Genomic DNA, 19,793 nt, shown 5'->3' on the forward strand with positions numbered 1-19,793 from the left:
CTCACCTTGTTGTGGAAAAAAAAAAAAAAACGTTTATAAATCGAAGAGCGGACTCATACAACGCAGAACATCCTTATAGAAATAAAAGGGACAGAAATTGCACTTTTGCCAATATTTCTTTGTTTCTGAAGAAGAACTTTGAGCAGACATGCTGAGAAGGTTCATGAAAAGCCGAGCTTAGCTTCCCGACGCACCGGGCCTCGGGCAATGTTAACAAAACAAACACTTTGCGCTGGCAAATAACAACGACTCGCGTCCGCAGGGACCGATGGAGAAAACACTTAAAGAACATTTGGGAGTGCTGACAGCTTAACCCGTTCAGTGCCATTAACAGTTATAGACGTCAAAGATATTAACTGGGTTCATTTGGTTCACAGGAGACTGGGAGGAGCAGGGACCACGTCCAAAACTTTGATCTTGAATTCAGATTTTAGGACGGATTCATCGTGTCAAAACACGCAATCGTATTGGAGGCTGTTGAATATTTGATGCTTGTTGATTTAAGCGACTGGGCAGGTGGCACGCGGCGCCTCCAGGGCTTTTTTTTTTTTTTTCTTCAGCCAAAAGTATTACACGACACACACGGCTGGGTTTGCAAAGAATTTATTTAGCACTTGAGAAATGCCCCCCCCCCTCCCTTCCTGTAGCTTATTTTTTAATGCAATAATGTAACAATTCTTCCCCTGAAAGCATCGCATGCCGTCTGATATTTTTCATAAATCAATTTAGGATGGAAAGGGTATTCTTCAAAATAGTCTTTTTGTCACAATGTAATTCAAACAAACTGCCCAAAGTGTATCAAAGAAATGCATACAAGCTGTACTTTTTATATTATGGCTCATTTGGAGTAAAATAGATTAAAAGGGTTTTCTTTGTTGAGGCGATGGCTTTTGATATAAGTTTAAAAAAATAAAAACAAATACAAGTCAAGGACTGCACATTTACAGTGTAGCTAAGCAGGAGCAACTTGTTTGTGTTGTTGTTTTATATTTCAACAAATTCACAGTGAGTTTTTCAAAGAAAGAAAATAAATGGAAAGTTCACCCAGTTAATTCATTCAGTGCCATTGATGGTTATAGATCAACTTTGATAAAAAAAAATTAAAAAAAAATTGGAAGGAAGAGGTAGAATTGGTTTTGTACCTTCATTATGTCACAAAACAATTTGGCTAGCTCGAGACTTTTTTCTGACTTTTCTAGTTTAATGCTAGGTTGGCATGTTTATTATTTTTAGAGACAGTAATTCTGTTCAATTTGAATTCTGACAAAAAACGATTTGTAGTCTATCCTATACCGCGGAATGTTTCCGTGCTTTGTTTACAGATACAGAGCGTTTCATCCTGTAAGAGAGTCTGCGAGAGAAACAAAGATGCTCAAGGGCAGAAGGGTGGAGGCGGGGCTTACAGATGGCGAGCCATCCTCACAGTAGGGGCGGATGGATGGCTTATGGTCTCTCTGAGGGTAGCCGGCAAATAAAAGCTGCAGGTAAATTTACAACTGCTCTTTATCGGGCCGTGCGGTGTAGACACCGCGCTTCACTTTCTTGCCATTTTCTCCTATTTGGCTGCAATATAACAAAATGTGGTCAAAGTGAAAGGAAAGCCTGATCTCAAAGTTTTTGGAATTAACGGTCTGCGTTCATTCTGCGCAGTTTGGCGGGCAAGTTGTCCTCCGGACGCCCGCCGGCGATGGTATTAATGGGCGCCTGCGGTCTGTGCTGCCTCTCCGGCTCGGGCTCCTCAGCGTCTCCGTCCAAGGACAAGAGCTGGACCTGCTCCTCGGGCCGCCCCCCTTGGCGAGCTGCGGGGATGGAGCTGGACCTCAACCTCTGGATGCTGAGCGGCAGGTCGCCCGTGCTGGAGGCCTTGCCGCCGGCGGGCAAGGGCGCCGCCGCCGCCGTCGTGGTGGTCTTGGCGCCCCTCCACACTTGCTCGTCTCTGGTGGAGCTCATGCGCTGCAGTTTGCTGGGCAGCCTGGTGGCCTGCTCCTCCGCAGGCTCCACGTTGTCGGCCGAGAGGAGCCTCCCTCTGCGGCCCCCTCGGTTGCCCGCCAGGGGGGAGGAAGGCGCGGGGGCCACCGGGAGAACGTTGGGCGACGTCAGCGATGACTTCTCCTCTTGCTCTTTGACGCTGTAGGGAGGTGTGGGCACCTCGAAGGTGTTGTGGAACTGAGAGTAGTCCACCCTGAAGAAGCCCTCCTCCAGAGACATGACTGGCAGAAAACGATGGCCCCATAAGACTTCATCTTCCGTGTAAGATGTCCGCGCTTGACACGTCATGCCTGTCGCAACGAGACGGTCCATCAGTATTTCAAATGGCGGAAAAGAGAAATTGGAGCATTAAAAAAAAAAAAATGGACAGTGAAATGAAAAGTGGACAATCGCCTCAGGGAAGAAGAATACATGACGGAAATGGAGACGAGCTTGAAGCGTGCATCATTCAAGGCCATTAATTAAACATTCTGTTAAATATTGTAGAGAAAATTGCTGGAGGCTAATTCACAAATTATTGAGTCCAAACTTTACTTCTTCGTCAAATTTAAGTTTTCCCAAACTTTAGCAGCTCAAGAAAGGATCAGAGCTTTTGACCCTCAAAGTGGATTCAAAGATTTCTCACCGGTGGTCTCCACGATGCCTTCCAGGATGACGACGATCTCAAACTGCTCGCTCATGAGCGAGCGTTGCGACAGGTCGAAAAAGGGGCTCTTGGTGTTGATCTCGTGGCAGATGGTGAGCGGCGACACCAGGAAGAGCTGGTCCGCGCCCGTGCCGAAGCCCACGTCCAGCTCGCACTGGTCCAGAGGCAGGAACTCGCCTTCTGGGGTCTGACGAGACTGCGGAAACACACCAAAGGTTCTTGAGGTCACCACAAAATTAATCATCTTTATTTTTTTAATTCCACTTCCTGGTTTTTTTTTTGTTTTTTTTGGGTGATCAACCACAGATGGCAAACAGGCAGTCATTTGTATTCACAGCGATGTGGAGGACAGGAGGGTGTGACATTTCACAGGAAGACGTCTGTGCCCACAGATCGCCGGCTCCCCTGCTGAGGAGCGATGTCACGACACGCATGACAAGCTCTCGTTTCTGAGGTGAACTCGCGTTCATCGACTCCAAAAGTCAAAGGTACTTATCGGATACCGCTTTCGATTATATTCATGGAAAACGTCCCCGTCGACGCAGAGGCGACGTCGCTGTAGCTTTTTCTTGCCCCTTATCGCAGAAAAAAAAGCAACCTCAGCGATATCTGTCGAGAGGGTTACAACACACCACAAGTTGACCCGAATTCAAATCAGTAAAAATCCAGCCACACACTCGAGTTGTCCAAGAGTGCCGGCGGTAATCTTTAGTCTTGCTAACTGCATATTTTGACTGATAGGAAAATGAAGCATTATATTTGCTTCATGAACAGAATGTATTTTCTTTACCACTAGATGGCAGTCTCTGCTCAACATTGGATTGAAAGTACACTAACACACCACTTCTTACAACGAAGCTTCATTTTCCCATCGCGACACTCAAGCATCCTCGGGGTCCCATGTTCGGCGTTACAAAAATCCAAATTCTAATCAGTATTATGATTATGGCTGATTGTTATTGTGAAAATATTCCTTTGGAAATTTTGTATCGAATGGTGTAATCCAATTTGGGCCCAAATGGTTATCCTCTGTTTTATCTGGCATTTTATAGACAAAACCATTAACCGACTCGTGAAACAAGCGATCGGCACCTAATGCAAATGAGGTTCCGTTTCAACCACGCATGAAAAACATAAATAACCGGCATACTGCTAATGTAATCAACTGATTTTCCTTTGGCAAAGTATCCGGGCCGTGCAACGATTTACAACCCCCCTGCCGTCACCTTGAAGGGCCACCCTCCCGACTCTGACCTTGAGCCGTGTGTCCAAACTGCCGTGTTGTTGTTTCTGCCAGGCTTGATCGAGCGCATTCAATTTATCAAGGTGTCCCTAATGTTGTGGCCTGCATGAGTGTATCCACGCTGTGACTTTTCCCCAGAGGGCGAAACTGTCACTTGAGATCATGGGCGCTGCTGCACCGGGACAAAAGGCACGACTAACTCTCTGAGTCACAACAAAGCCAATCATTTTCCGTTTGGACTGCAGAAAAAACACGTTTGGTGGCAAACGCTTGTTATTGTTGGACACGGCGGATGACAATGACACATCAATCTATAGCGCTGCCTTGTAGGAGATATCAAACAGCGGTTAGCGGCTGGAAATTGTACAGTGACAAAATAACGTGCGGTCCAGCGAGTCCACGAATTGGCTCAATCACGGCTTTAATCAAAGCATATATAGTGCCCCACCGACATTGTCCCCCAGGGAGCCATCCATCTGAGCTGAGGACATTTAGAGCCAGGCTGAACTTGGAATTACAGCCCGTGGAGAGCTTTTCTGCTGACTGAGGCAGGATGCAGTGTGATGACCCTCATGCTGCGGCCCGGGCCACTCAGCCATGAAGAAGCAAGAACACACACGGGATAAAGTACACTTCACGGAGGGACTGTGCGGGAGCTCGAGTCCAGAGTGAATGCCGCCTCCTACACAAAATCAGCCCAAGATATTCTGCGGCTGACTCGAAGGTGCTGTAGTTCATGGGTTTGATGGAGTTTCTCATCCAATATGCACTTTTCTTCTTGACTGACCCCATTTTGAGTGCACGGTGCCATAACGCAATGGGCTGTGGTATTCACACTGGCCCTCAGGGGTCACAATTCAATTCTACAGACAACTGGGAATTCAAAGCAGGCCTCTATAAGTGCTGATAAATCATAGTGATTCAGTTCAGAAGAATGGACCTGGTCAAACTATTCACATGGTGCACTTGAGTGAGGGGAAAGAAAATAGCCTTTTTGTTTGAAAGAAACCAACAGAGCAATTTTGTCACAGTCATTTTATGCTTCGATGCTCGTTGAGATGGTGCTGCGCCTTCTGGTTTGGCCACCAGGTGGCACTGTAAAGCGGCAGTCGATTGTAAGCTTAGGAAATTGCAGTAATACGCATCAGTTTTGGCAAGGGGTGAAGAATGTTACTATTGTTATATTGGCTGTCTTCGTGTGTTGCTTCACTGTTTGTGTTCAAATGAGATCGACAACACCAGTCCTGCGTATTAGCATTAAGATGGTGTACTTTTGTAAGACAAAGTTAGGCGGTTTGCACGTCTGTCTCTTTGTTTAGTGTGAAGAGCGCAGAAGAACGGTCCAACGTTGCTTCTCCTTACCTTGATGACCTTGCACCTGATCTGCGCAGAGACCATGTGGCTGTTCCTCAGGTTGCCCACCCTGAACATGAGGCACAGTTTGCCGTCCCGTTGCGAGATGACGGCGTCCTGGCTGAACATGAGCGTCTCGGCGCGCTTCTTGGGCTGCGACATCTTGATGAACATGCAGCCGATGAGGAAGGCGTCCACGATGGAGCCCAGCAGTGACTGGAAGAGAAAGAGAATGATCCCCTCAGGGCACTTCTCGGTGATGTAGCGGTAGCCGTAGCCGATGGTGGCCTCGGTCTCGATGAAGAAGAGGAAGGCAGAGGGGAAGTTGTACACGTTGGCCACGCACGGCGTGTAGGACGCGTCGTGGCCGCTGTGGCTCAGGTCGCCGCGGATGTAGGCGATGAGCCACCACATGGAAGCCATCACCAACCACGCCACCGTGTAGGTAAGGATGAAGATGAGCAGGTTCCAGCGCCACTTGAGATCCACCAGGGTGGTGAACAGGTCCGAGATGTAGCGGCTCGTCTCGCCGCCCAGGTTGCCGTGCTGCACGTTGCAGCGCCCGTTCTTCTCCACGAAACGCTGCCGCTTCCTCTTGGCCGGCGCGCAGAAAGTCATGCTCTGGTTGGTGTTCACCACCTGGTAGTCCTCGCCGAATTTCCTGCGTATGGCTGCCATGGTGCGGATCGATCGACCCTTTCTTTCAAGCGCTCAATACTTGCTGTCGGTGCAAGTTTGCTGCGCTCCCTGCACCTCCACCCACCCGGCCACCCTCCGCGGCAAGAAAAATGTACATTCAGCCCGCCGCACGCATCTTCGGAGGTGCTAAACTGCGAATGAACACCAGGCGCTCGTGTTCGAGTGGCACGCACAGTAGAGCGCGCGCGCACGCGTGGTCCTTTGACGCAAGTGCCAACTTTGTCTGCGTGCAGTGGCACTCCGTGCGCTTTCCAAATTAAGATAGTTAATTATCTACACGAGTTGCATCCTCATGACAGACTTCGGTGAGCGCTTCAGCACGGAGGGGTCTTCCAAAACTCGATGGCTGGATGCATGGATGGATTGATGGATGGATGAAGGAAGGAAGGGAGGGATTAGTAAACATGCCCTGTTTTAAATAGTTTCTTTCCGAGTTGTAAAGTATAAATCACGACAGTAAAAAACATTGAAATGGTTTTTGCCTGCCTTTTTAATAACAAAACCCTTGCATTTGAACTGAGGTCTGCAGACGTTTTGTTTCGTTTATAAAAAGCTGACTATTTGAATTGCTCTGTCGCCCTCTTGTGGTGAATATCTGAAGCACATGCCATTATAAATATCCCATGGAGTAACGTAAATTAGTACGCCTGTGTTGCACACATCGTTCTTCTCAGTGCTCACTTTTTTGAGCGCCATGCTGCGGGGCAAATATACACATACACGTAAGACACTGGACTGCGTAACCATGTAATATGATGGTGGGTGGATGTTTTGAATTGCTTTGTCGCCCTCTCGTGGTAAATGTGTGAAGTACATACTGCATTCCATCGGCTATACTTACATTTCTATTGACCCGGTCCGTAATACGGGTGGGCAACATTTGACATTGAATTTCGGGAAAGTACAAACTGTGGAGTCTAATAGTTACCCTGTGGGCTACATACGTGTGAAACCAGGAGAAAGAGCAATTTACTTCTATTGCGTCTGTACTTCTTTTGTATAATATACATGAAGGGAGGAAAAATTGCGGTTTTTTGTTCCAGAAAAAAAAAAAGCAAGTTGCTGATTCACAGCAGTCGGGGAGAATGCACGGTTGCATGCGCATGCGTCATGTGTTCTGCAACCTGGCTGGCTCTGGCTGCGGCTGCGGCTGCGACTGCGACTGCGACTGCGACTGCTGTTGCGGCTGTCTCCTCTCATGACCCGTCGGTCCGCCTGCACCCATAATCCCCCGCGCCACGACAAGATGGAAGAAAGCAGCGGCCGCCGGAGAACAGTGTTTTGGCAATAAAACCCTCCAAAGCTGCGAATACGGAGGCACCACGGGCACGTTCCAAGCCGTCTGCGGTCATGTGTAGGTGAGCGAGAACCCAAGTGGGTTGGCGGTTCGGTTGGGACTCCGTCGAGATCCACGCGAAGCGACGCTGGCTCGCAACCGCGGGGGAGATGCACTGAAAGGCAGCATCATTGTTTGTGATGCACGGGCCGTAATGCGGCTTTTCACTCGGAGCTAACTGCTAGCGCGTTAGCAGCCGGCTAACTAGCTTGTGGCTAGTTTGATTGTTATTAACACAACTGGGTGCTAAAGCTCGAATTTGGCTTTAATTTAGCCGCGATCGCCCGTGTTTGTTCATTGGATCTGGAGTCGACTTGGAACAGAAATAGCCTCGGTAAGGTTTTTGCCAGCCACACGCACGCTCGGTAATGATTATCCGCTCGTAATTACGGCTAAAGTTAGCTATCAATAAACGGAGCGCCAGCCAGCGAGATCTAATTTCGCCTGCAAAGCTCGAGAGATGATCACATCACGCCAGCTCGTGGCAAACTTAAAGATCAATTCAACACGATGCATTGTTTATATAAATATATCTCGATTGATATGAGACCATTTTTGTCGAGCAGTTGCTTATCCATTTTTAAATAGCCAATTGATGGGCGATTTAACCAGGGTAACAAAAAGGGAACTTTGTTCTTTTTTTTTTTTTTTTTCTCCCACAAGCCGTGGCTTCGAATGCAACTTTTTCCGAAGGGATTTGTGGTGGTTTTGCAAACATTTTGCGCCAAGGTTTCGAATGCGATCTCGATATGCGTCGTCGGGCTCATTGTGGTGAGTCGGCTGCTATGCTAACTAGCTGGCTAACTATTATGGATGACAAAAGCTCATCTGCTCTGTGTTCAATATGTCGCCGAGACAAATGGTCGCCTCGCGTTTTGGCTCGAGAACGAGTCGTCGAAGCCTTCAACTGCTGCTTTCGGTACAAGAGTGTGTCCTAGTTGCATTGCTCAAACGTCAAGTCTTGTTTGACCTAAATAGCGTTTGTTTAGGCAAGTCTACCGAACCGACTAATTAGTAATGTTGCATTGGTATTAACGTTTGATCGGCTGAGTTGCAAACGCGTGTCAAAAACAACACAAATTCACTCCAGATTTGACTTTTGGGCTTATATGTAGCTTCATTAAAAACAAATGCATATTTTAGACTGCATTATGGGTAGACGTTTGCTCAAACATCAGATTTTTTTTTGACTGTCATATTTGTGCAGATGAGTGTATAAAATGGTAACTAGTCAGTGTTTCACTCCAAATTTTACATTTGGACTCCAGGTTACGTGCGGCCTCACTCTGGTCAGGTCACCTAAAGTGTCACAAACGGTTTGACATCCAGGTTAGTGTAATGTTGTGTGTCCTCTTTTTCTTCCAGGGTGTTCACCTGCCTTCCTTTTTAGATACATTGGCCTGACCCGCGCCCGCACACAGCAAAGCTACCACCATGAGTATTATCCAAGACAAAATCAGCAATGAGTTTTTGCGCAACGGTGGCATGGATCCCAATTTTGCGCCCGGCATGCTCATGTTCAGCCACCTGCCGCCCGTCACCAGCTTCACGCGGCTCACGCCGCAGCCGGTCATGGGCGACCTCCCGCAGGAGATGGTCCTCAAGAAGGAACGCGACTCGCCCCCGGACCACCAGAGCGCCGGCGTGGCCAACGCGGGCGGCTTCCTCCACAGCATGGGCATCAAGCAGGAGCGGCTAAGCGAGCTGGATTATCGCATGCCTCTCTACGGTGGCGGGGGCGTGTCGATGAATTGCGCCGGCGCGGGGAAGAGCGCCGCCGACATGCCGGACATGTCGTACGGCAACCACCACCAGAATCACCATAACATGCTCCTGCATGACCTCAGCCACAGCAACGTGCGCTCCCTCGGGGACCCGGTGAGTGGGAACGCCGAGGCTTAGACGCGCATGTCACTTTGAGACTGATCTCGCTCGCGCTTTGCCCTCAGATGTCAGGACGAGCGGGTAAAGAGCCAAAAGATTCGTCGGGAAAACGAGGGAGGCGGACCAACGGGGACGGACAGGGAGGCAAAGCCCGGCGGAAACGCAACGACTCCGCAAAGGTTAATCCTGTTTTGTTTTTTTTGGGTGGATCTATCTGAGTATTGAGCGGGCTCAGACCTAAGCGTCTCCTGGTTGTCCCGGTAGGCCATGATGCTGGACGCGGACGGAGCCTGCCTGTCCCCAAACTCCAAACCGCATATCTGCGAGCACTGCAACGCCGCCTTTCGCAGCTCCTATCACTTGCGCAGACACGTGCTCATACACACAGGTGAGAGGCTTTCACTGCTTGGGCTTTTGCGCCTCCGTCGGGTAGCGTGGCGTCATGGCCGACATCCCCGGGAGCTGACTCATCCATTGCTCATGTCTTTCTGGACGTGTTAGTCATCCCCCTTTGCCGGGAAGTTCACAGTCCCTTTATCCCTGGCAATTGCTTCCTGGCTGGGGGAAAAAAACAAAAAGCGGCCACGTGGCGCCAACTTATATTCAGAAATGAGGCAGAGCGCTAGTTAATGTGATGCGGGGACGGTTGTACTCTTGATCGCACAGGTGAGAGGCCTTTCCGGTGCAGTCAGTGTAACATGAGCTTCATTCAGAAGTACCTGCTCCAGCGGCATGAGAAGATCCACAGCGGTGAGTTGGCCTATTTCGATCCGACTTTGCCGTAAGCCGCAAACGACGTCCCCGGCCGTTTGTCGCAGGGGAGAAGCCGTTCAGCTGCGACCAGTGCAACATGCGTTTCATCCAGAAGTATCACATGGAGCGACACAAACGCACGCACAGCGGCGAGAAGCCGTATCGATGCGATACGTGCCAACAAGTAGGTTTGGGCCGATAAACACCGGTGAAATGAGTTCTGCGTTTGATTGTTTTTGTCTCTTTGTCGACGTTGTAGTTTTTCTCAAGAACCGACCGGTTACTGAAGCACAAGCGGACTTGCGGAGAAGCCATAAAGAAGGGCCTGGACCCCAACATGCTGGAGCTCAGCGAGGCCGAGCTGGGCCAGGGCAGCTATTCACTCACTCAGGGAAACGCGAGCACCTCCGGGCGCAAGCGGGCCAAGTCCAAAAACGGGGAGGGCGGCGAGCGCAAGAGGAAGAAGAGCGCGGCCGCATCGGCGGCCTCGTCCTCCGCCGCCATGGGCCTGCAGGACTATAGCATGGAGCAACCTTCGGGCTCGGCCATGCAGGGCCGCTCTCCCAAATTGGTGTTTAAAAAAGCGGGCCGCAAGGGTTTGGATAAGGCTCTCCTTTCTCTGGAAGACAGCGGCGACGGACACAAACTGTTAGGCCAAAAAGCCGGCTCCTTGGATCACATGGACGCTTCCGGGCTGGACAACATGGGTCTGCTCCAAGGAGGCGGGGGCAGCAAGCAGGGTCCCACCACCAGCACCAACTACGACGACGCCATGCAGTTTGTGAAAAAGCGGCGATACCTCCAGGCCGTCAATAGCGACTACGGAGCGGGCGCTCTCCACATGGCCTCGCAGGGGGGCGGCGTCATTCAGGTTTCCCTGGGGCCCGAACCCACGCTGGCCATGCTGGACACGTCCCCCCTGGAGCTCAAGCACGACAAGTCGGGCATCCCGGACGAGGTTCTGCAAAGCCTGCTGGACCACTACAGCCATAAGCCGGAGGGAGGGCACCACCACGACGTGGCTTTCGACCTGTCCGACCACCCGCACCACGTGGACCTCCAGCCGGCGGCGCCCGTCACCCCCGAGCTGGAGGACGACGCGGCCAACGGGGGCGATAAAACGGCGGTGATGAGCGAGTACTCCAAGTTCCTCCTGCAAGCCCTGGAGCGCACCAGCCATAGCGGGCCCTTCCCCAGCCTGGGCGCCACGGGGCCCTTCACTCTCCTGTCCAGCAGCTCCAGTCCCACGGGGCCCCTGTTCGCCGACAAGCACGTCTACGACTGCGGCTACCCTCCCGCCGTTTCCTCGCCGCTGCCCATCGCCGCCCCCTCGTCCGCCTCTTCCTCCACCTCGTCCAAGTCCCACTACGGCATGCTGGTGGGCTCCCCCTCCCAGACGGCTTTCCACCTGACTCTGGAGCCGGCCAGCCACCAGCAGCTAACGCCTTCTCAGGAGCTGACGGAGCAGCTGGAGAAGCAGCACTCGCCCGGAGCCTTCAACCTACCTCCCCAGGATCTGACCGCCCAGACGGAAAGCTCCAAGGGGCAACAAGCCAAGGGCGGGGCCGGCGCCGCCAACGGTTCCGGCTACTCGGACCTGTCTCCTTTGAACCCCCCAAAAGAGTCCACCACGTACCAGATTGAGAATTTCGCCCAGGCCTTCGGCTCCCAGTTCAAGTCGGGACGCCGCACCCCTCTGAGCTACGGCAGCGACCCCGGGGCGGAGGTGGACCACAGAATACGGACTCCGGTCTCAGAGTTCTCAGGGTATAGCAGCTTGTTAGCTGACGTCAGTGAGCCAGTCAGTACAGGATCAAAAACCCCAACAAGCCAAAGTTTCAGATAAGGCTCAGACGAGGTGAAACCAGTTGGGGATGGAGGGGGGGGGGGTTGTTTTTGTCCACCCTGCCCCGCCTCCGACTCATTCAAATTTTGTTTTTCGTAGCAATTTTACTTTAAACACTGCCATTAAATGTTGATGCAAACATGACCAGGGAGGGTCTTCCATGGCCTCAAATGCAATTTTTTTTTTTTTATCACGTATTTTAGTCTCTTACATTTTGTTGGGGAAAAAAAGTAGTTTTTTTGTTTTTTTTTAATGATCGTAAACCGTAGATATTAAATGTAATTTAAAACATTTTGAGGGTAGAGATGAACTTGCATTTCTTATTACTTTCCAAACCCTTGTGTTTTACCAATCGTCATCCAATTGTAAAATAATAATGTTGATAATTACACACACACAAAAAAAAACAACACTTGTGGCAGGGAAAGCCCAGAACTCAAATGGCAAAAAAAAAAAAGTATATATTGTCTGTTACAAGAAACGTATTAACTCAGGAAATAGGCAAAATTGTGTAATAAGACTTTGTATTTTGAGATGCAATTAGCACAGTTTTTACAGGTGTACTTTGAAACGACAAAGCTTTGAATTTCTTTTTTTTTTTTCCGGGTGTGTTTTCAATTTTACTCCACACGATCACCATGTTTTAGTCCAAATGACGGTACTGTTGCGTATCAATGTGAAACCAGCTTGGAGAAAAGAACTCCATTGAAACGCGTTTGACTGAAAACACGATGGACAGCCAGCAAGCAAACGGAAACGCTCACCTCACTTTTTTGGTGTGCGTGTTCAATGGAATCAAGCAAGCACTTTTTTTTTTTTTTTTTTTCTTCCAAAAAGAAACATATCATCAGCAGAAACAGCAACCCATTCAGTTTGTGATTCTTAATGTTTATTTTAAAAGGAGAAAACTGTGAACAAGGTTTTTAGGAGGGTGGGATGATGCTTTTAATGGGCATTTTTATTTTTGAATTTCTTGGAAGGGGGCGGGGCTTAATTTGTCTCTTGCGGATTGTCGGGTGATGTAAAAAGTGGATTTGCCATAATTTTATGCGCCAATATTTTGAGAGTAGCTCTTTGTATTTAAGTGTTTCTCCAGAGCTCGACTGACATGCTGGAACTTTTCTCTGTTTGTTTGTTTTTTTTTTTTGTTTTTTTTTACATTGTATTTATTCCCCATTATCCGCCACACACCTTTGTAGCACCAATGCAGCAGAAGAGTTAATTTATACAACACGCCTCCTGAATATGCATCAGTCCTGCACTCACAATGAACAATGGCCTTCTTTGTCTTCCGCGGTTAAAGCCATTCTCTCTGTCCCGGCAGTCAGGGTTGATTTATTTTTATTTTTTTTCAGTTAGTCAATTTCCTGCGAGCCCCCCCCCCTCCAACTGTCCCTCCCCGCTGGTTTTCTGGGACTCTGAAGCTGCAAAGGGGGTAGAACAAAAAAAAAAACAACAAAAAAAACTTGACAGACCAGCAACATCCCTCCAAACACTATGCTTTGAACGGAAATGGAGAGAAAAAGACGATAAGATTGACTAAATATACCTCATATCATAAAAGCGTAAGAAAGCAGGGACACGCGTTGTGTTGTATGTAGTGGAAATATTTGTAGAATAGATTGGACATGTCATCATTTTTACATTGCCTGTGTTTACAATGATAGAACAAGTGACTTGTCAAAATGCAAAATGTATTTTTTTTTTTATGTGGTGCGAGGGGGGGGGGGTTGTTTTATTTTAATGTGGAAACATCCATGCCAAGCAGTGTTGCATTCTAGATGCCTCATAGAATTGTTTTTTTTTTTTCACTCATGGTATATCTCTTATTTTTGTTACTTGCCATAATGTGTTTTTGATATGAACTCTAGAAGGATTTTGTTTACAAAAATGTACAAAACACTAAAATGTGTGTTCATTTTTTTTGTCTTGAGTTTTTATCAAGTATGCATGGTTATGGCTTTTTTTTCTGACTGTCACCTCAATACCAAATGTTGTAGCAGAAGCCTCCCCCTCCCTCTTCCTTCCTTTGTCTCATTAGTAGTAGACCCTCGTGACATGATTTCCCGGGCTGTACCTGTTATTGAGATGATGACCGGATTAGAGAAGCCAATAAAAAAAAAACTTTTTGTTACAAAACAAAAGGCCTTTGGGTTTGTTGGTGGTGCTACCGCAAGACTTCTCCCCGATGGTTTTTTTTTTTTTTTTTTTTTTTTTCGTCATCACCAGAACCCTATTTAAATCGGGGAAAAAAATGGCGTGCCTTCATTTTCATTCATGCCTTTAGCTTGAAAGTTAGCGCTTGCATGTGGATCTTATCTGTTTTTGCAGGCAGCGTGTCCAGCTACAGCTATAAAAAAAAAAAAAAAATTCCAACATCTGGACCAAAAAGGCATTTTTGGCCAAGGTAAATAGACCAAAAATGTCAAAAAGTATATTTTGATGCATGAATGTTAATTGTTCAATTTCTATTGACAGATACTTGTCTACAAATTGGAACTACAATGGCTAAAGTCACGCTAGAAGGTAAATTCAGAACATACTCATCAAATCTTTCAAGTGAAAACAAAATAATGCGGCATTTATTATTATTTAAGTAAAAAAAATAATCTACTGCTTTTGATATTTGCGTCATGGAAAGCGATATCTTTGACTGACTCAACATTGATTTGAAGCATGTGGGTTTTGTTCTGATTGTAGTGGGGGGGGGGGGGGGCGTAATTTCTTTTTCCACCAACGCCCTCTAATGACGTCGGGGCTGGGTTAAGGTGCGTGTTGCTTCTCGATAGCATCCGGGATCAAAGTCAACTTTCAGATAACGCCAGCAAAACGGGAAGTTAAGGAACGTCTAATTAACTTTTATTGACCAAATTTGACTTTGATCGTTCCAGCTTTTTGCGTGGAATGTATTCTAGCGCTCAGTATTATGAGTTTATTTTTAGAAGCAGGTAGAATGGTCCATCATGAGATTGAAGGCTCAAAGGTCACATGCCGCACCTTTGTCCCGGGCAAAACTTAATGGCCACCAGGTTCACCCCGTTACGTTTAAGTGTTGCGAAATCATGTTTGTCCAAGATGTTGTCTCAGCGTTTAATAGAAACTAGAAGATGTGTTGTAACTTCATGAACCAACAATAGAAAGGAAGCAATGTGTGTTCTTCCTCACTGCCATTTTTTTAAAATGTGTTCCCTTTCATTCTGTTTTTTTTATTTTTTTTATCAGCAAGCGGAATAAGGAAGTAAGATGTGTTTTGGGAACTTTGCTACATCAAAATAAGCACGTCGTCGATAAATGTCATTCATGTCGTGACCTTTAGCACTCAGTTGTTGCCTTATTCACTCAACATGAAATGAAATTTATTTAAAATTATTTGACATGACAAAATGAATTCAACGAAAAACTACAAATACGTGCCCCATCCGTCAAAAGTGAGCTTGGTTCTCTTAAAAAAAAAAAAAAAAGTCCATTCAGTTCATCCACAAAAGGAAAGAAAGCCTTCTGAAATTCATAAGCACTTGGCGCATCGTCCATTGGGAAACCTTTTCCTTCTGGACAGTTGGTCTGCTTACATTCCAGCCTCCATGAAGGTGTGGCTAATGATTAAAAAGTGAGCACGGCAGCCAAGCCGTCATCATCCAAGTTGGAAGGACCAAGCTTACACGACTTGCAGCTTTCGGAGAATTTTTTTATTCTTTTTCGTGGGACTTTTTTTTTTTTGTTAGTACTGTGATGACGCCGCAATTAAAATTTATCCTTTGCCTCTTTGCGAGCTGTAAGTAAAATGATTTCTTTGTTTTTGAATGGAATTGTCATGAAGTTCACATCTAAATTTACTCTAAGTCTTACTTTGACTTCTTTGTTTACATCTTCTCTTTATCTTAGTTGGTTTTAAGCTCTGATTCCTTTCTTTTTTCTTAGCAACGCGAGTCAGCTGGTTTGCGTCGCCGCTCAATATCTGACTTAGTCCAAGTGCACACTGTGTCAATATTTGACTAGTGTGTTGATAACAGCAATTAAATCTTAACCATGTAGCCATTTGTTTTCTTTTTTTTTTTTTTCTTTTCATTTTTTTTTTTTTTTGTGGGGCTTTATTAGAGGCTGACACTGAATGAAAAAAAAAAACCCATTTTGTCGGTGATCGTAACACTGCTTACCAACAGGGGGCAGCGTGTCAAAATAGGGCCATAAGGAAATAGAGATAATAAAATCTAACTTCCAAATTTAAAATTTCTTCAACATGAGCTCTCATTTTGGTTGTTCCCTTATTTGTTGCAGATGCTGTGGAGCTAGTCACGGCAAACGCTGTCAATGCACCGGAACCGATAACACCCAGTCCAGCGACGACTGCGGACGTCCAACCGACTGAGCAACCAAAGCCAACAACGTCCACTCCAGCGACGCCTGCGACCGTCCAACCGACTGAGCAACCAAAGCCACCAACGACCACTCCAGCGACGCCTGCGTCCGTCAAACCGACTGAGCAACCAAAGCCACCAACGCCCAGTCCAGCGACGACTGCGGACGTCCAACCGACTGAGCAACCAAAGCCAACAACGTCCACTCCAGCGACGCCTGCGACCGTCCAACCGACTGAGCAACCAAAGCCACCAACGACCACTCCAGCGACGCCTGCGTCCGTCAAACCGACTGAGCAACCAAAGCCACCAACGCCCAGTCCAGCGACGCCTGCATCAGTCAAACCGACTGAGCAACCAAAGCCACCAACGCCCAGTCCAGCGACGCCTGCGCCCGTCACTCCGACCACCCAGCCAAACGCAACAACGCCTGGACAAAACAATTCTACAACCTCAACTGTCAGTCCGGCAACAGATCCTCAGCCCACGACTGTACCAGGTACTTCTAGTCATATTTGAATCCTTTGGAAAGTGTCTTGCATGTTTTTATTTCTTTCTGTGTAGATATCTGTGAGCAACTGCCATGTCCGAGCGGGAGCCAATGCGAGGCTCGTGCCAATAGTAGCCGCGTCTGCTTGTGTATGGCCGGCGATTATTTCAATGAGGACAGCCAGCGTTGTGAGACGGGTAAGTAGCGGTACAAATGTTTCACTAATATATTTGAATCTGTCTGGGTTTTTTTTTTCCTCAACTGTATAAATTGTAATATTTCAGCCAAAGTCTTCCCCGGACAGCTGGAAGTGCCTGCATTAGATTTTACAGATGAGATGAAAAACAAAACATCAACTGCGTTTCAACTTGCTGCCAAGCTAATTTCTGATGAGGTCAAATTTGTCTTGCGTTTCTACACGGAATTGTTTGATAAAAATCTCTAAAAAATATGTTTGTTTTTTTCTATCCATCATACAGGTTGATTCACGTCTCACTAAGAGACCTGGTTACTTGCGGTCCATTGTGCTGGAACTTCAGTAAGTCCAAAAAGCAATTTCTGCTTCCATGGGACGTTTTTGCTTCTAATCATAGCAACTTTTGTCCGCATATGGAAAAGGGAATCTCCAAAAGTACGAGCCACGGCGGGTGTCATCGCTTCTGTGGAGATGGTCTTCCAGACGTCTGCTCAAATCAAAATAACGGAAATAGAGATGGTCCTGGCCAACGCCTCCACATGTGAGAAGTGTCTTCTGGCAAATTCAAACTTCAAAAGTATGTTTGCCGCAATTCCTTCCAAAGCTTGACAAAGTTCTTATCCATATTTGTATCTTTCCACTTAGCAACATCCGAGCCAACTTGTACTGATTTTCTCTTTCGATTTCCTTTGCACGTCTACTATAGAAACTGAACTATGTAGTAAGCAACCTTGCGACGCGAACACCACGACATGTTCGGAGAAAGGCGACGGAGATTTCTTATGCAGCTGTTCGACAGGTTACGTCACCACTGAATACAGTCAAAGAGCGTGTGTTGGTAAGTGAAGCCAATTAAAAATATTTGAGTTGACTCTACTGACTCTTTGTTCAGAAGGTCTAATTTTGCAACTTTTCTTCCTCCGCAGCTTGCCCAAGTGGTCAGAAACCAAAGGGAACTCGGGAATGTGTGGAGTAGGTGCTTTCACAATCACGCAATACTTTTTAAAATTTATTATTATTTTTTTATGTATTGTCTCGATTTGGAATCTTTTCTTTTCAGTTGTCCATATGGTTACTCTGGTTTTAACTGCAAGGAATGTGAGTACGACCGATAATTTTGAAGTTAATGTGGATAAAGTTACATAAAATGCCATCAAATTGAATGTCTCAATCCTCTTACTGTTGTTTGTTGTTAGCATGGAAGCTAGCTTTGGTCGTCGTTGGCTCGGTTTTCGGGGGATTACTGCTCATCACAATCATCGTTCTAATCGTCGTGTCGACCAAGTAAACATTTTTTTTTCTTTCTGAACTGTTTATTACATGACTATATCATAACGAGAAATTACTCAGGAGAACCTCCAAAGATTTTTTTTCGTTGAAAACTATATTGTTGTGTATTTCTTCTTATTAGAGCCCCAAAGATCTCCAAGAAAACAAAAAAAGATTTGGAAACCAGGAGTCCCGACGTGATCCACTTTTCCGATAAGGAACCCCTCGTTACAAGCCTGCCGACCAATAAGCAGGGCTCTCTGGGTAATCCTGCGCCAGTCCCGGGCGTCAAACCCTTCCCCAGCGGAGCGGTGCCGAGGATCCCCCGAGCCACGGCCGCCAGTCACTGGGACAGCGGGATCAACCTGGAGATGACGCCGAGCAATAGTCGCCCGAGCTCCGTGGCTCACGAGAGAGGTTCTGTGAGTACCGTATTCTGAGTAGAAAATGAGCCATCCGTACGTTATTTACAAATAATACAACATTCTTGGATTTCAGTGGCTCAATGACAACCCAGAAGACATGAACGGTGGTCAGTACTCGCGGTCTCACAACCAGACCAATCCGTACGCCCAAAGTAGGCCCGTGAATAACCCCTACTCAGAATCCAAATCCGTGAACAACCCGTACATTCAGGATCGGCCCCGGACCAACCCTTACGCTCGGAACCAAGGCCAAAGCAACCCAAACTTCTCGCATGACAATGAAAGACCATTCAACTACTGAAGAGCATTTTTCTCAACACAAACCACAAGTGGAAACATTTGTTGCAGTGGCTGAAATATGGGGAACACTTGGACTCAAAGTTTGCCCTTGTTAATTCTGCTTTCCAAATAACAATCATTTTAAAAATGTCGCAATTGATTTCAAAAGCGCAGTGTCGCTTCTGTCCGTTGGCGCCATCAGGTGGAGGAATATTGAACTGACAGGGGCCAGAATCAGTTTGAAGACGGCTAGCCGAGCCGTTTAGTTGAACTGGAAACTTCAACAAAGTTCTATGAATTTATCTCTAGATGGGAAAAGTTCAAACTTGTGTGAAATGTGAAATCCAGTTCCAACATGCAACAATTAAAACCCCAAAATGGTAGGTTTAGTGTTTATTCCTTCCCCGTTTCACCTGGGTGACTTAGCTTATTTTAAACGTACCCCACAACACGACTTGCATGTTTTGTGTTTTCAGTTGGTAAATTCACAAATGTTGTATAGAAATATGTATGACACATGTTCTTTATAAAAATCTTGGTGGACTGTGTGTTCTTTTTCATTTCTTTTTCGGGGTGGTTCACTTCACTTAAGCTCCACATCTTTAGCTCACACTTGGTGGTGGTGAACAAACTTTACTCAATTAACAAGCTGCAATTTTGCAGTTGGAAAAAAAAAAATCTAAGTTGACAAACGAAAAATAAAATGATGCTAGCACACAAAACAGCAGAGATGGACTGATAACATCAATGAGCGCCTATAATGACGCGCGATATTATACTGCCCCCTGGTGGCCAAGGTGCACCACAAAGTCAATTGAATTAAGGCAACAACAAAAAAAAGAATTAGTTGGATGGTTGCATCCTCTATTTTTAGTCATTAATTCAGTATGGCCATCGGTAGGAAAAGTTTCTGCCTTCAGCAACACAAATGTTGTGTTTTTATAGTTTTGTCTTCAGCAACAAGTTTCAATCAATTCCGCTGCTCTGTTTTGTAAACACTTGACATGTTGCTGCCGTTTCCATAAAAGTG

General features: G+C 46.8%; 3 protein-coding genes across 5 annotated transcripts; 2 read left to right on the forward strand and 1 right to left on the reverse strand.

Moving 5' to 3' along the window:
• Positions 1 to 636: 636 nt before the first annotated feature.
• On the reverse strand, positions 637 to 6,241 carry kcnj19b (potassium inwardly rectifying channel subfamily J member 19b). Its single transcript, XM_085903585.1, has 3 exons — positions 5,241 to 6,241; positions 2,615 to 2,831; positions 637 to 2,279 (listed from the first exon to the last, which is right to left on the reverse strand). Exons 1-3 carry the CDS (start codon positions 5,907 to 5,909, stop codon positions 1,624 to 1,626), a joined length of 1,542 nt encoding a protein of 513 aa, XP_085759711.1. The 5' UTR covers positions 5,910 to 6,241; the 3' UTR covers positions 637 to 1,623.
• A 907-nt stretch (positions 6,242 to 7,148) lies between these two features.
• On the forward strand, positions 7,149 to 13,920 carry znf281b (zinc finger protein 281b). 2 transcript variants are annotated; one of them, XM_085903584.1, is made up of 7 exons: positions 7,149 to 7,288; positions 8,632 to 9,144; positions 9,216 to 9,329; positions 9,415 to 9,538; positions 9,817 to 9,900; positions 9,969 to 10,087; positions 10,163 to 13,920. In XM_085903584.1, the coding sequence occupies exons 2-7, from the start codon at positions 8,701 to 8,703 to the stop codon at positions 11,747 to 11,749; spliced, it is 2,472 nt and encodes an 823-aa protein (XP_085759710.1). In that variant the 5' UTR covers positions 7,149 to 7,288; positions 8,632 to 8,700; the 3' UTR covers positions 11,750 to 13,920. The 2 variants fall into 2 exon arrangements, with proteins under 2 accessions (XP_085759710.1, XP_085759709.1); XM_085903583.1 differs by having other exon boundaries at positions 9,415 to 9,537; positions 9,807 to 9,900.
• An 85-nt stretch (positions 13,921 to 14,005) lies between these two features.
• On the forward strand, positions 14,006 to 19,487 carry muc13b (mucin 13b, cell surface associated). Of its 2 annotated transcripts, XM_085903895.1 has the most exons (13): positions 14,006 to 14,156; positions 14,228 to 14,275; positions 16,025 to 16,603; positions 16,669 to 16,791; positions 16,879 to 16,988; positions 17,074 to 17,132; positions 17,213 to 17,367; positions 17,497 to 17,628; positions 17,717 to 17,762; positions 17,851 to 17,888; positions 17,987 to 18,074; positions 18,202 to 18,481; positions 18,558 to 19,487. In XM_085903895.1, exons 2-13 carry the CDS (start codon positions 14,254 to 14,256, stop codon positions 18,783 to 18,785), a joined length of 1,860 nt encoding a protein of 619 aa, XP_085760021.1. In that variant the 5' UTR covers positions 14,006 to 14,156; positions 14,228 to 14,253; the 3' UTR covers positions 18,786 to 19,487. The 2 variants fall into 2 exon arrangements, with proteins under 2 accessions (XP_085760021.1, XP_085760020.1); XM_085903894.1 differs by lacking the exons at positions 14,006 to 14,156; positions 14,228 to 14,275 and adding an exon at positions 15,268 to 15,521.
• Positions 19,488 to 19,793: the final 306 nt, after the last annotated feature.

This window comes from Syngnathus leptorhynchus, chromosome 22 (assembly GCF_054491065.1).
Source record: "Syngnathus leptorhynchus isolate UIUO chromosome 22, UIUO_Slep, whole genome shotgun sequence".
NCBI lineage: Eukaryota > Metazoa > Chordata > Actinopteri > Syngnathiformes > Syngnathidae > Syngnathus > Syngnathus leptorhynchus.

Excerpts from the sequence above, each read along its gene's own strand:
- kcnj19b (XM_085903585.1), bottom strand. The coding sequence starts at position 5,909 with ATGGCAGCCATACGCAGGAAATTCGGCGAGGACTACCAGGTGGTGAAC. Across the intron at positions 2,832-5,240 it reads TCAGGTGCAAGGTCATCAAG|TCTCGTCAGACCCCAGAAGG; the intron begins GTAAGGAGAAGC and ends GTGTTTCCGCAG. Across the intron at positions 2,280-2,614 it reads AGGCATCGTGGAGACCACCG|GCATGACGTGTCAAGCGCGG; the intron begins GTGAGAAATCTT and ends TCGTTGCGACAG.
- znf281b (XM_085903583.1), top strand. The coding sequence starts at position 8,701 with ATGAGTATTATCCAAGACAAAATCAGCAATGAGTTTTTGCGCAACGGT. Across the intron at positions 9,145-9,215 it reads TGCGCTCCCTCGGGGACCCG|ATGTCAGGACGAGCGGGTAA; the intron begins GTGAGTGGGAAC and ends CTTTGCCCTCAG. Across the intron at positions 9,330-9,414 it reads AACGCAACGACTCCGCAAAG|GCCATGATGCTGGACGCGGA; the intron begins GTTAATCCTGTT and ends TTGTCCCGGTAG.
- muc13b (XM_085903894.1), top strand. The coding sequence starts at position 15,479 with ATGACGCCGCAATTAAAATTTATCCTTTGCCTCTTTGCGAGCT. Across the intron at positions 15,522-16,024 it reads CCTTTGCCTCTTTGCGAGCT|ATGCTGTGGAGCTAGTCACG; the intron begins GTAAGTAAAATG and ends TATTTGTTGCAG. Across the intron at positions 18,075-18,201 it reads CTAATCGTCGTGTCGACCAA|AGCCCCAAAGATCTCCAAGA; the intron begins GTAAACATTTTT and ends TCTTCTTATTAG.